Source organism: Protopterus annectens, chromosome 2.part0 (genome assembly GCF_019279795.1).
Source record: "Protopterus annectens isolate FY-2018-M chromosome 2.part0, PAN1.0, whole genome shotgun sequence".
NCBI lineage: Eukaryota > Metazoa > Chordata > Ceratodontiformes > Protopteridae > Protopterus > Protopterus annectens.
Genome location: NC_056728.1, coordinates 868,880,700 through 868,894,550, shown reverse-complemented (window position 1 = coordinate 868,894,550; position 13,851 = coordinate 868,880,700). Strand labels below are relative to the sequence as shown.

The 13,851-nt window shown below is 43.7% G+C and overlaps 1 protein-coding gene across 1 annotated transcript in view; it reads left to right on the top strand.

The window, feature by feature from the left end:
- Positions 1 to 12,903, top strand: part of LAMTOR3 (late endosomal/lysosomal adaptor, MAPK and MTOR activator 3) — a 354,081-nt gene extending 341,178 nt beyond the window's left edge. Inside the window, exon 7 of the mRNA XM_044061131.1 lies at positions 12,510 to 12,903. Within this exon, the coding sequence (XP_043917066.1) occupies positions 12,510 to 12,583 (74 nt within the window). The 3' untranslated portion in view covers positions 12,584 to 12,903. The remainder of the gene's footprint in view (positions 1 to 12,509) is intronic.
- Positions 12,904 to 13,851: the final 948 nt, after the last annotated feature.

Here is a 13,851-nt window from a genome sequence, read left to right as displayed (position 1 = left end):
CGACAGGCCTGATCCGGCTGCTGTCCAACTTCCCCCAGATGTCTTTCTAGAGGCTAGTTGAAGCCCTAAAGACCATTCAATGCTTGTTTCAGATTCTGTTCTGCTCTTGATGTAGAGTGGGACCTCTTCTAATGTCTGAGGGACTGAGGAGGATTCCTCAGATTTTAGTAAGGGAGGAAATTCCTACCACCTTTATAGTCACATTAAGGGTCTGACCCATTGAGGGTTTTTCATGTGGATGTCCCATGGAAAAAGAAGCAGAAGACAAAGCATATTTCCCCTGTTGTAAAGGATCCCCAATGTGAATGGCAGGATTTTACTGAGGATTTATTTAATGCTTTGATGGCCATGGAGCCTCCTGAGGGGGGGGGTCTCTCTTCCTGCCCCCCCATGGTCTTCCACTCCTGTTAAGAGGCCTAAGGAATTGGATTCCTCAGATGAGGATTTGGACTGTGGGGAAGAACCCCTTGCCTATTCGCAAATTCCTACACCCCCAAACTATGGTTCGGAGGAAGAGTATTCTTTGAATACCGACTCCCCTTTGGAAGAGTTATGTCTTAAACATCTGCAGTCCCTCCTGTTCCAGCTGCCCTATTGAATACTTTTTCCTGCAACTTCTGTTGTCCCTCTACTCTCAGCTTCCTGTGCCAAAGAAAGGTTCTACAAGGTACCCGAGTGCTACAAGTTACTTTATAAGTGTCCTCCTGCTGATCCTTCAGTGTGGTATCAATTTCTTCGGACAATCCCTCTATGTTGTTGCCATCTACCAAGCTCTTCCTTCTGATAAGGATAATAAGACTATGGAAAGGTTAGAAAAGAGGATTTACACTGCTGCCACCATGTCCTTTAGGGCCATTAACTACCAGACTCATATGTTTTGGCCCTCCTTTCCCAAGTTTTTAAGTTAGTTTCTGGCCTTCCTGACTCTTGAGGGGAAGGCTCTAATTTTTTAGGCTCCACTTCTAAAACTGCCCACCAACCTGTTAGGTTGCACTTCTCGATGTGCCTGCCAGGCTGTTAGGCTGCACTTCTTGAGCTGCCCACCAACCTGTTAGGCTGCACTTCTCGAGCTGCCTGCCAAACCTGTAAGGCTCCATTTCTCAAGTCGCCCCGCTCTCATTAAAATACAGCTATGATGCTGCTGCTGCCTCTTCCAGGGCTGCTGCCTTTGGCTGAGTGATGAGGTGTTATTCCTGACTGTCTTCTGGCCTTGCCAGATGACATCAAGGCCAAACTTTTGGATGCTTCTGTAGATAACAAAAGTATTTTCGGGACTGCTGCTGCTGACTTAAAGTCCCTCCAGGATAAGGGTAAGGCTTTGCAGGAATTGAGGTATATTTTTGTTTCCCCCAGTCCCAGGTTTCACAGGAACTATCCTTCCAAGTCTGCTTTTGTTCATAGACAGACTCTCACCCCCCAAGGGTAGGAAGGGTTCATGCATGTTCCTCCTGCTAAGTCTACTCAGACTCCTTCCTCCCAGAAACCTTCCTTTCAGGATAAGCCTGCATGTTCTTTGTGTTTCACTGTTGCAGTCCTGACTATTGGGGATTTCTTGCCCTGAAAGCCCTTGGTTCACCCAACTACCAGAGAAAACTGTTTTCGCCTCCCAGACTGGCATACACTCTTACCGATGTCAGCACATTCAGGTATAAAGGGAGCAAGTTTGCATCATCACTTTTGTCTTTTCTTGCCATCAGAGCCTGAAGCAGTATACAGTTGCATGTGTCAGTCAGTCCGCACCAGAGAGTTGACATTGGAAAGATAAGTACCCCCTTGGGGAGCTCTTTTCTGTTTCACTTAATTCTTGTCAGATTAGGTAAATAATTGTCTTCGTTGTGGCAAACAAGTCCTACACAGAGACTTCCATACTGTTTGTGTTTCTTGCTTAGGCCCAGACCACAATGTCCCTAATTGTCATTTTTGTGTTAGGTTTAACGCTAGAATGATTTGACATAGGGCCAAATTCTTAGCTCATTTTCTAAGACAAGAATCTGTTGAACCATAAGAACCACTCTGCAAACGCACTAGGTGCTTCCCGACAAGTAAAAAATGATAGTCACCACAATGTCCATTGCGCAATGGAAACCAGATTTAATAGAGATTAATAACCGTTAAAAACTTGACTTAGCGCTTTCGCCCATAAAAAAAATAAAGGCCTTCACTTTTTATGGGCTAAAGCACTAGCTCATGTTTTTTTACTGTTATTAATCTCTATTAAATCTGGTTTCCATTGAGCAGTGGACATTGTGGTGACTTAATCATTTTATATCTGTTGAACCGTGTCCGATGGAGTCCGCCTGTCATCCAGATCTTGAGCTGTGTAAATGCAAAAAAGAGAAGAAACTTAAGCCAAAGTCACAGAATGACCATCACTCCCTAGCTGACTCTCCTGCTAGACCAGTGATGGTGAACCTTTTGGGCTCAGCGTGTCAAAAATTTGGAAAATGCCTATCTTGACTCTGTTGGCGTGTCACCCCACCCCGAACAAAAGAGAATCAATTCTTTACATATTCATTTATTTAAAAGAAAATAAAGTCCAATCATGTGTGGTGCTATGTAATATAAAAGTAAAAGAAAAATCCGTGACTTACTATAGAGAAAACAAAATATGCAGTGATAATTGGGCTTAAAATAGTGCACCAAACAAAAAATTACCCAACTTTTAATAGGAATTTTGAATTGAACTAAAAAAAATATGGAATACATTGCATTTGATTTGATTAACATCAATTAATGACTTTTTTGTTTCCGAATTTTAATAGATAAGTGTAGGGTTACACATTTCTTGTGTTTTTGTTCATTCAGTTTCTTTTGTAACACTGGTGTTGGTGAACGCTGGTGTGTCACCGAAAATGTCTTGGTGTGTCACCTTTGAAATGCGTATCATAGGTTCACCATCACTGTGCTAGACTGGTGATTGTTGAAGAAGGTGAGGTGCCTTTGCAGCCCCCTTCGACATTTGAAACAGCTACTCAGGCCTCTGTTGAGACCTATTTGGCGTTTGACATGCCTTCAGTTCCTTCAACTTCCACTGCTCACATTTTCAGCTCATTTGTTGGGTCTGAGGCTGCTCAGCAGGCTATTGCTTCTGATGAGCATTCATTAACCATCGATAGAGTGAGGCCTAGGCTTACACCAGTGCATTTCCACAGAGAGTCAGGAGCCAAGGTGTCTGACACACCAAGGCCTAAGGCCAAACCCACCCTAAAGAAAGGCAGTGTGGAAAGGCCTCCACCTAAGGGCTGCCAGTTATGGGGATCCCAACTGGATTTGATTGAGGTGGCTGAGGGCTTATTTAACATTGTAAGGGCCAGATAGACCACAGGTGAAGCCAGATCTATATTACATGATTGAAGTTTCAAACCTTCGAATTTGATATGGTCGACACCATATAATAGAAATCTTAAAACTTTGAAAATGTAATAAAACACAAAAACCTACAAAAAACATTTAAATGCTCCAAGCAGGGGGGCAAGCCCCCGCAGCACCCCCCCGCACCCCCTGCTACTTAAATATGCCAACTCCGAGATTGCACTATAGTGCAGAAAAAGGAAATCTTCCCTTCCCACGCTGTATGGAGATCTCAGTTAAAAGATTTGAAGTTTCAAGACGTCGATCATATGGTGTCGGCCATATCAGATTCTAAGTTTTGAAACTCAGATCTTCTGACATAGACCCGGTGAAGCCACCCTAGGAAAAAGGAAAAGGAGTGACTGTATTGATCTTTACCCAGATCCCTTACTATCTGAGGAGGATTCAGACTTTGAAGACTCTGGCTCAGAGGAAGGACCTTCTTACACATCCTTTGAGGAATCAGATTCTGAGGAGAACCTTCCCTCAGCTTTGCCTCCAGAGGATCAAACTTTTGGGGAAACTCTTCATACTATGAAGCAGCATTTTCAGTGGGAAGCACAAGATTATCCACAGTCCAATAAGAGAGTTAGGGAGTTCTTGGACCTCCCTGAGCACAAACCTTTAGCTATCCCTCCCATTTTGGAAGTGGTAGAGGATGTTTTCTGTGATGCCTCCATGAACCCTGACTCACTTTCCCCTGCTCCTAGGAAACCAGAGAGATTTTATAGGGTACAATACACCCAGAGATATCTGTTTAAAAATCCTTTGTCTGGTCCAGAAGTTGTTACTCCAGGACTTAAAGTGGCTAGGGCCACTGACTCCAAGAATCCCCTGCCCACAGGTAAGGTGAGTAAGGGCCCTAGACAGGTTAGAAAAAAGGTATACACCACCACTATTATGTCTATAAGGGTCCTCAACTGTCAATTCCATATGATCAAATATCAGCAAACCATCCTGGATCAGCTCAAGCAAAAAATTTCAACCATGGGGATAAATAATCTTTCTAAGGAACTTTTGGACTTGTCACTACACTTCCCAGGTGGCTAAACACTCTTTGCATTTTGGCTTTGATTGGTTCAGTAATTAGGAGACATGCATGGCTTAGGGTGCAATCTCTCCCTGATCATGTAAATGCTAACCTTTTGGACACTTCTCTTGACAAAGACAGACTGTTTGGAACAAAAGCTGAAGCAGTACTCAAAAAGATGGAAGACAAGGCAAAGTCCAGACAAACCGTTAAGAACGTCCAGCAAGTACAACCACCTAGGTTCAGCAAGAACTTTTCAGCCAAGGATTGGTTCTTTCCAACCCAGCCTAGGAGCATCAAAAGGACGGACCTTCCAGGCAAAGGCATCACCAACAGAGATCAAGGCAATGGACCTCTAAAACAGCCAGGCAAGGGAGTTCTAGGTCACATCCTCAGCTAGAGAGTAATTATGACTCTCTCCCTTCGCTCCACCCGCCTACCACCACCACCCCAAAACTAGAAGGAAGACTGTCTCTCTTCCTCCAAAACTGGACCCACATTACTTCAGATCAATTAGTTCTAAACATGATTGCAAATGGTTACAAACTCACTTTCAAAGAGCCCTTAGTATACTCAGGTACCCCAAATCAAAAACTCAGGCTCTTGAACAGATACAGATTCTGTGTTCTCAGGGAGCAGTAGAGCCAGTTCCAGAGGAACAAAGAGGGAAAGGCTTTTACTCAAGGTTATTCCTAGTCACAAGAAAAGAAGGATCTTGGTGCCGTATTCTGGACCTGTCCAGCTTAAACCAATTCCTCAGGATACCAAAGTTCAATATGCTTACACTTCAAAAATTATGATAACCCCTCAAGCCTTCATGGTCTCAATAGACCTAAAGAATGCCTACTTATACATTCCTATTCAAAAATCACACACAAGCTTTCTTTGCTTCACAGCAAGCTCCTCTCACTATCAGGTTTCAGTTCTGCCCTTTGGGTTGTCTACTGCTCCAAGGGTTTTCACAAAGTATTTGGCACCAGTCATTGCTTACTGCAGCACCAGAGGGGTCCAGATTTACCCTTACCCGCACAATTGCCTAATATAAGCTGCAGACATTCCAAAGATCAACAAAGATCTGAAATTCACGAAGGACCTCCTGACTTCTCTTTGGTTCACTGCAAACCTCAAGAAATCCAGCCTGGTTCCATCCAAACAGATGGCCTTCCTGGGAGCTCTCCTGGACTCTTCCCTCCAGTGGGCCTTCCTCCCCCCAGACAAGGTCACCTATTTAACGAGTTACTTCCTTCAGATACAGGAAAATCAAAGCATCACAGCCATGGAATTCCTCAGATCACTAGGGTTCATGGCATCTTGTATTCTCATGGTACCCCTAGCCAGGCTGCACATGAGGAAGCTGCAGTGGTACCTGAAGAGCATGTGGTGCCAGAGCTGTCAGTCAGTGGATGGCCAAATACCCTTGCTACCTTGCCTCAAGCAAGAGTTCGCATGCTGGACACAGGCTTGTACCCAAAATCAGGGCCTGCCCCTTTCAGATTCTTATCCCAGGGGCAAATCCTCACCACAGATGCCTTGGAGGGCCCATACCGAATACCTCCAAATTCAAGGATTGTGGCCTGCTGAACACAGGAGGAGGCAAATAAATTGGAAAGAACACATGGCGGTAAAAACCGGGTTACTGACCTTCACGGATAAATGGGACCCAGGGGTCCTAGTAGTCCAAACAGACAGTACCACAGTCATGTGGTACATAAACAGGAAGAATGGCATGCATTCCTAACCCCTGTGCTGTCTAGCCATGCAAATATGGGGAGTCAGCACAGTCCCTAGGCCTGCACCTTATGGCACAATACCTGCTGGCTGAAAAGAATAGCTTGGCAGACAACTTTAGCAGAAATCTGACAGACCCCGACAAATAGCATCTCCATCAGGAAGTTTTCCACACACTAACACAACAATGGGGCGGGGGTCATCAGGTGGACATATTTGCCAGGAAGGACAACACTCGCCTGGAGAAGTTCTGTACCAGGATAAGGCAGACATCTGCATGGAGAACAGATGCCTTCTTCTTCCCTTGGACTCACCTCTTCATTTATGCCTTCCCACCACTACCCCTGTTGCCTCTAGTGCTTCTGAAGATCAGGGAGGAGGGCCCAAAGGCCATCCTAATAACACTGGACTAGCCCAGGCAGCACTGGTTCCTTCTCCTCCTCAAGCTCACCACTCAAAACCTTTGATGTTACCACAGAGGGTGGACTACCTCACCCAGAACAAGGGCAGTATTGTGCACCTCAGCCTTTACACTCTCAGCCTTTTTTATTCTGCAGTGCCCTACTGCACCTCCATCTTGAGTCAGCAGGTACAGACCATTTTAAGAGAGTCTAGAAGGCCTAGCACCAGGAAATCTTACTCAGCCAAATGGAAAAGATTCTCTGTTTGGTGCCAGAAGCCTGGCTTCAGCCAAATTCTGTTAACATTCCTAACATTCTGGAGTACCTGGTCAAACTAGTGGACAAAGGTGTCTCTTATTCCTCCATCAAGATACATGCCTCAGCCATCTCTGCCCACATCCATAGTCATCCTTTTATTTATTCTCGCCCTTTGCTGAAGCAATTTCTTTGGGAAGTTATTCACATTCGACCCCCCAGGAGGAAATCCACCCCTCCTTGAGACCTCAACTTTGTCCTAGAAAAGTTAACTTTGCCTCCTTTTGAGCCTGCAACTTCTACCACCTTAAAGTTTCTTACCTGGAAAACCTCAGTGCTACTGGCAATCACTTCAGCCAAGAGGCAGGCCCTAATGGCAGTGGAGCCTTTCACTGTCTTCCATAAAGACAGGGTCACCCTCTGAGCAAATGCTTCCTTCATGATGAAGGTGGTTACTAATGTCTCTCTGAATCAGGCCATTCATCTACTTACCTTCTTTCCCAACCCTCAAAATAGAGGGGAACGATTACTACACTCTCTGGATGTACATAGGATACTATGCTTCTACCTGGACCTGACTAAATCATTGAGGAAAACGGACAAGCAATTCATTACTTTTGTCCCAGGCTCAGAAGGAAAACCAGCTTCTAAACAGACTATTTCCAAATGAATTTCCCACTGCATCTCTTTCTGTTACAGCCATCATGGCAAAAAGCCCCCTGACTTGATTACGTCATACTCTACTAGGGCCACAGCTACTTCTACAGTGTTCTTCAAAGGGTTCCCATTAAGAACATCTTGGAGGCAGCCTCTTGGGCTTCTGCGCATACCTTCACTAGGCACTACCACCTGGCAACCCTCTCCAAGTCTAGAGCAGGTTTTGCATCTGCAGTCCTGCAGGGAATCCTCACCTCTCCTTAATCTTCTGCCACCCTCAGTAAAGCTTTAGGAATCTTCCCAACAGTCAGGACTGCAACGGTGAAACACGAAGAACATGGTACATTTGTGTACACTTACCATAAATTTAGATTTATTTATTTATTTATTTTACTTTGTTGGCTGGGCTAGTCTAACTGGATACATGTCCATTTTCAGTAGAGGCCCAGGGAGATGAGCTCCAAGCGTTAGTAAATTACAAAAAGATTACAATAGTTAAAAAAATGACTAAATTCAAATACAAAGAAATTAAAAATTAAGAGAATCAAAAATTGTTTCTGTGAATAATACATTGAGTACAAGAGAATTCTGAAGTAATGATTGGCAAGAATCACAAGGGCTAGAATAAGGTTAGATTCTATTGAATAAAGCTGTAGAGGACAAAAAGGTTAGAGAAAAGGGTATAGAAAAAAGAGCATTAAGGGGGAAAAGTAGGGTTTAGTCTGGTTTAGAACAGGGACAAAGCCAATGAAATTTCAGATGTTCTTTGAGATGTTTCTTGAAGAGTGGTGTGGATGAGAGCGACGTGAATGTACTAGGAAGATTGTTCCAGATTTTACCCACAATGTTAGTAAAAAGTGAGTCCCCAGCTTTATTGTTTGATTTAATATTGGAGATTAATAGCTTATTTGCTGAGCGAAGTGTTGCAAGATTTCTATATGGGGAGATCAGGTTGGAGAGGATTGGGGTATTGTTTGGGTGATGAAGAATATTATCTGAGATAAGCAGTTGCTTATACAGTAGATGGTTTTGTAGTTCTGACCATCCAAGTTGTTTAAGGTTGTGACAGTGGTGGGTTCTGAAAGGGGTGGCAGTGACAAATCTAGCTATGTTATTATAGCTGGTTTCAAGCTTGCTTAGATTGTGTTTTGATTGATGTATATGGCGGAAGCATAGAATAGAGTAGAAGTTAGGTGAGTTTGGGCAATGGAGGTTTTAGCTAGTGCTGTGAGGAAGGGTTTGATTCTATACAGAGAGCCTAGTTTTTTATTGACAGTCTGTATAGTATTGTTGATATGTTCGTCGAAGCTGAGGTTATTATCTAAGGTTAGATGTTCCAGTGTTTGAATCAACCAAGGACCCTACACCTCTCAACCCCTGATTTGGGTCCACTTTACCTTGGTTCACCTAAGGTACACTTGGGGCCTCCTTGGATCCGCACAAACTTGGTCCTTCTAGGATACACTTGGGTGTTCCTTCTAAGCAGGTCAAGAAAATACGGAAGTGATGACACAGGCTGGGTTGCCTTTTATACCTAACCGTCAGACGTCCGTAAGGGTGTACACCAGCCTGGGAGGCAAAACCAGTTTTCTGTGGTAGACAGGTCTGCCAAGGGCTTTCACGGCAGGAAATCCCCAACAGTCAGGACTGCAGTGGTGAATACATGAACATCTACATTTATGGTAAGTGTAAACAACTGTACTTTCTAGTTGATGTTTTGCCTTCCCTTCCACTTAGCCAGGTCCCCTTGTCTGTTCGCCTTTCCATGTCTCTTCCAAACTGACTTTAGATCACTTCAGAGTTTTGGGCTCTTTTGATTATCCATTGGGGATATTTCATGGTTTGGAAATCCCTTTCTCCCTTTTCAGGCATTCCTTAGCTTCCTCAGGAACAGTTTGCTCATTTTCCAGAGGTTCTGCAGTCCATTTTGGATCAGGGCACTACTCAGCTCATTCCACCCACCCAGCTGGGGAAAGGGCTTTACTCCAGAATGTTTTTGGTTCCTTAGGAGGAGGGTACATGGAAACAAGTTCTGGATGTTTCTGTCCTCAACACCTTTCTCAAGATTCCTCCTTTTTGGATGTTGTCCCCTAAGACTTGGTTTACTCTTCTTCTTCCTCAGGCCTTCCTGGTTTCTTTAGATCTCAAGGATGCCTGCACTCACGTTCCTGTTCAGGAAATGTTTATGCTTCTCTATTTCTTCCTTGAACTTTCAGTTTTCTGCTTTGTCCTCTCTACTAGCCTAAGGGTACTCACCAAATGCTTTGCTCCTTTCATTGCTTTTTTGCAGGCTTCACAGCATACAGATTTTTCTCTACCTAAATGATCTGCTTGTTCATGCTCCTCATCCCAGCAATCTGCTGCAGGATCTACAGTTTACAATTTGTCCTTTACACAGTCTGGGGTTCACCATAAACCTTCAGAAATCAGTTCTGATGTCTTCTCAGGATCATATTTTCCTCTGTTGCATGCTTCAGACCATTCCCATGCTGGCATCTCCCCCTACCCCCAAGGTTCTGTCTTTGACGGCCTTCCTCCACTCTTTTCTTCCTCTGTCATCGGTCACAGCCAGGGGGTTTCTTAAAGTTCTGAGATTTATGGCCTCCACCATTCCCATGCTCCCTGTCGCCAGGCACCATATGGAGAAGTTACAGTGATACCTCATATCAGTGTGGCTGCAGCATTGCCAGCCCCTGGAGTTCTTTGTTCCTTTTCTGCCTTGTCTCAAGCTTGAGCTGCAGTGGTGGATTCATCAACTCTCTCAATACGGGCCTTTCCTTTCAAGCTCCAATTCCCACTCGGGAGCTATTCACAGATACTTCAGACATGGGGTGGGGAGCATCTTATGTCCCCTAAACGTCCAAAGGTCTGTGGCCTCCTTATCAGAGGACCATTCATAGCAACATCAAAGGGATGAGGGCTCTGCTTTTATCTCTGCAAGTCTTTCATTCCCTCTTTCGTCTCATGCCCTTCAAGGTCTTCCTAGATGATACCATAGTGATGCGATAGGACCCACCATCTGCCTGCTTATTGATCTATCTCCATTGCACACTATCTCTTCGGGTCTGGGATTTTGCTATCTGGTATCAGGTGACTCTTCAGGCAGTTTATATTTCCTCAGAGCACAACCTCATTGCAGACTCTATGATCAGGTCCAGAACATAGGCTCAAGAATGGATGCTTCGCAGAGATGTGTTCCTAGACATTGTCCATTGGTAGCGTATTCCTCAAGTAAAGCTTTTTGCCTCCCCTCTGAACAGACAACTTCCTCTATCCTGTTCCAGAGTTCCAAGTCCTCTGGCTTGGAAAGTGAATACTGTTTTTCTTGGAAGGGAATGTTTTTGTATGCCCCCCCCCCTGTTGACATGTGTTCTGCACAAGATCAGGCAAGATTCCCCAAAGTCTTTGTGGTGACTCTCTTTTGGATCAGACAGCATTGCTTCCCCTTCTTACTCACTTGGCCATACCAATCACCACAAGTTACCTCACCGGGTGGATCTTCTCACACAAGACAAGGGATCTGTTGTTCATCCTCCCCTATTCTTCAGTTGACTCTGTGAGTGACAGGATTTTAATCCCTTTTAAGCAGCTTTTTTTTCTGAGGACATGTTCTGGATTCTGCAGGAGGGCAGGAAACCCACTGCCGGGAAATCTTACATGTCTAAATGGAAATGATTTTCTTTCTGGTGCCTCTCTCACCATCAGGATCCCCTGTTGAGGTTCCTTTGCTTCTGTTTTATTGTGTGATCTGCTCCATGATGGGTTGGCATATTCTTCAGTTAAAGCTCACCTATCAGCAATATCTGCTCATCTGCCCTTGAATCCACCTTTAGAGTTGAGGTCACACAGATTCTTAAAGGTGTCCTTCATATCAGGCCTCCCTGGAAGGTTATTCCACCTTCCTGAGACCTTAAGTTTGTTCTTGAAAATTTGACTCCAACTCCTTTTGAGCCTGCTCTCTCATCTTCCTTACAGCATTGTACTTGGTAGACTGTTGTTCTTCTGGCTCTTACTTTAGCCAAGAGAGTGTCTGAACTTCAGGCTGTCACGAGTATTCCTCCTCATTTGTTTTTTCGTAAAGACAGGGTGCCTCTTTGTATGAATATTCCTTTTATGCCCAAGGTGGTCAATGAGTTGTCTCTCTTAATCAGTCTCTTCATCTCCCCTCCTTTCTTCCTTATCTGCAGTCTGCCATTGAGAAGGTTCTTCACACCTTGGATTTGCATAGACAACTCGGATGGTTGCCTCCTCTGGTGTGCCTTTTCAAGGGTTTGGATACCAATTCCATTCTCAGGGTTGCTACTTGGTCTTCCATTCATTCTTTCACTAAGTATTACAAGTTGGATGTTATTTCCAGGGCTATCCTACATGGATCTGTAGATGTCTCTTCTGCGCCTTCCTTCTCCCAGGCTTCCTGTTAAACTTTTGTGCTCTCCCTTTGGTGAACAATACTGCAACAGTAATATGGAAGGACATAGTACAGTTGTGTAAAATCTTACCATAACAGTAGATGCCCTCCTCTTCACTGTTGCAGGATTCGGTCTTTCCCTCTGACTCCTCTGTCCTAGCTCTTGGCCTGTATTTCTGTTGGCCTCCTAGTTAAGGTGTCCCTCTTCCTCTTTCCCTTCTGTATGTAGATATTTCCTTTGTCCCTGAAGGTATGCAGTCCTCTTGGGGCTTTTTCAGTTCTGACTGTGTGCATCTGTACGTCACCTTTATGCCCTACACCTTGCACAGGGAACATGCATGTAATATGTGGTGCCTATAAGAACTAAAGGCTTTGGTATACTGGCCAGACATTGGGTTATCCTTGGCAGGAGATCCCTTAAGTGAAGAATACTGCAACAGTGAAGGCATCTACTGTTATAGTAAGATCTTACACAACTGTACTTTTTGCATTAAGCAAATGCGAGACAACATAGAAAGATACTGTTGTAGGCAACTCCTTTAGAAAACATTCTGTCTGCCGTTTCATTATTGTATCTGTCTTGCTATGTAAAATGTTGTGTCTTAAAACTGGAGACTATTTATTTTATTCCTGAAAGTATAAATGAAACATGCTGACTTTGTGTGTTATGCTCCTACAGGTCTGATCATTAGCCTTGAAAAAGAGCTGGCTTCATTGTTTGAAGAATTAAGACAAGTTGTAGAAGTTTCCTAAAAACGGTGGTTATAAAGTTTTATCCTGCATCTCTTCCAGAATGTGGTGAAGAAACAGCATTTTTCATTGCAGAAATCCTGGACTTACTGTCAATTATATTGCCCAATGCCCACTTTTCATTTTCTGTTTGAGAATGTACATTGAATGATGTAAAACTAGCATTTGTGAACTGTACCTTTTTGTGTTTCTTTGTGCATACTGTAAAGTAATAATAAAAATAAATCTTTATTCTGTTACCCTGAGCTCAACTCCCCAGTATGGATTCCAGCACATCCTGATTTGAAGGGTTGTTTAAATGTGCAGTAAAGTTTTTAAAACTATGTTTTTCCATTGCAGTTTATTTTGACAATTTGAGACCGGAAACAAACTGCATATATAAAAGGAATGGTTTGTACAATTAAAATACATTGTGTACATCATTAATTGTATGTATTTTCCAGTCCTGCTGTTTTGAAAATTTATTGTGCAAAGTCCAATTTCAGTAGTGAAACAAGACCACTGGTCATTGATTGTATAGCAAACACAGTATAAGAACTGGCTGCCCATCAAACTGCCTAGTTCTGCTTGTTTTCTTTTTAATATGTTGTTGTTGTGGTGTCAGGGTTGTGTTGCACAGATGGTTGAAGCCCTGACTGTGAGACAGATGGTCCAAGATCACTTTGCCATAGAATCTGACAAGGTAGGGAGAGAAGTGGTCAGGCAACTAGTTCCATCACCCAACTGGAGAGAGAGGTGTACGGGCAGGGGGATGTATGCTTGACTGGGTCAAGCCACATCCATATGGTAGCTTTTATGGAGCACATTCTCACACAGAGAGGTATAACAAGCCCTTTTATGTGCAAGCTCCATCATGAGTTGCAGAGGGAGAGGGTTAGAGCCAGAAAATTAACTTTCCCTCATGGCTGCTTAGATGACAGCTGGTTGGTACCCGGCTCCTGCCTGTGGGATGGGAAACATGAATACAGTCTTGGTGAGGGAATAGATGGTCTGCAAGTATGGGAACAGAAACTGGTATAAAAAAAGTGTTTGGCTTGCAATATTCAAAACAGCACAGAACAGTTGTGCAGTGAGAATCGTACTGTTTGGTTTGATAGGTATGGCATTAGTGTAATTTAGACATATTACACAGTTTAGACAGTAAGTAAGAAAATGTGATCTATAAGCTGGATTTGAGTACTGTTTAGGCATTTATGTTATTTAGTCTTCCATATCACTAACCCAGACCCTTAACCACAGTATATAAAGATTTTTTTCTTCCGCAGTTCTCT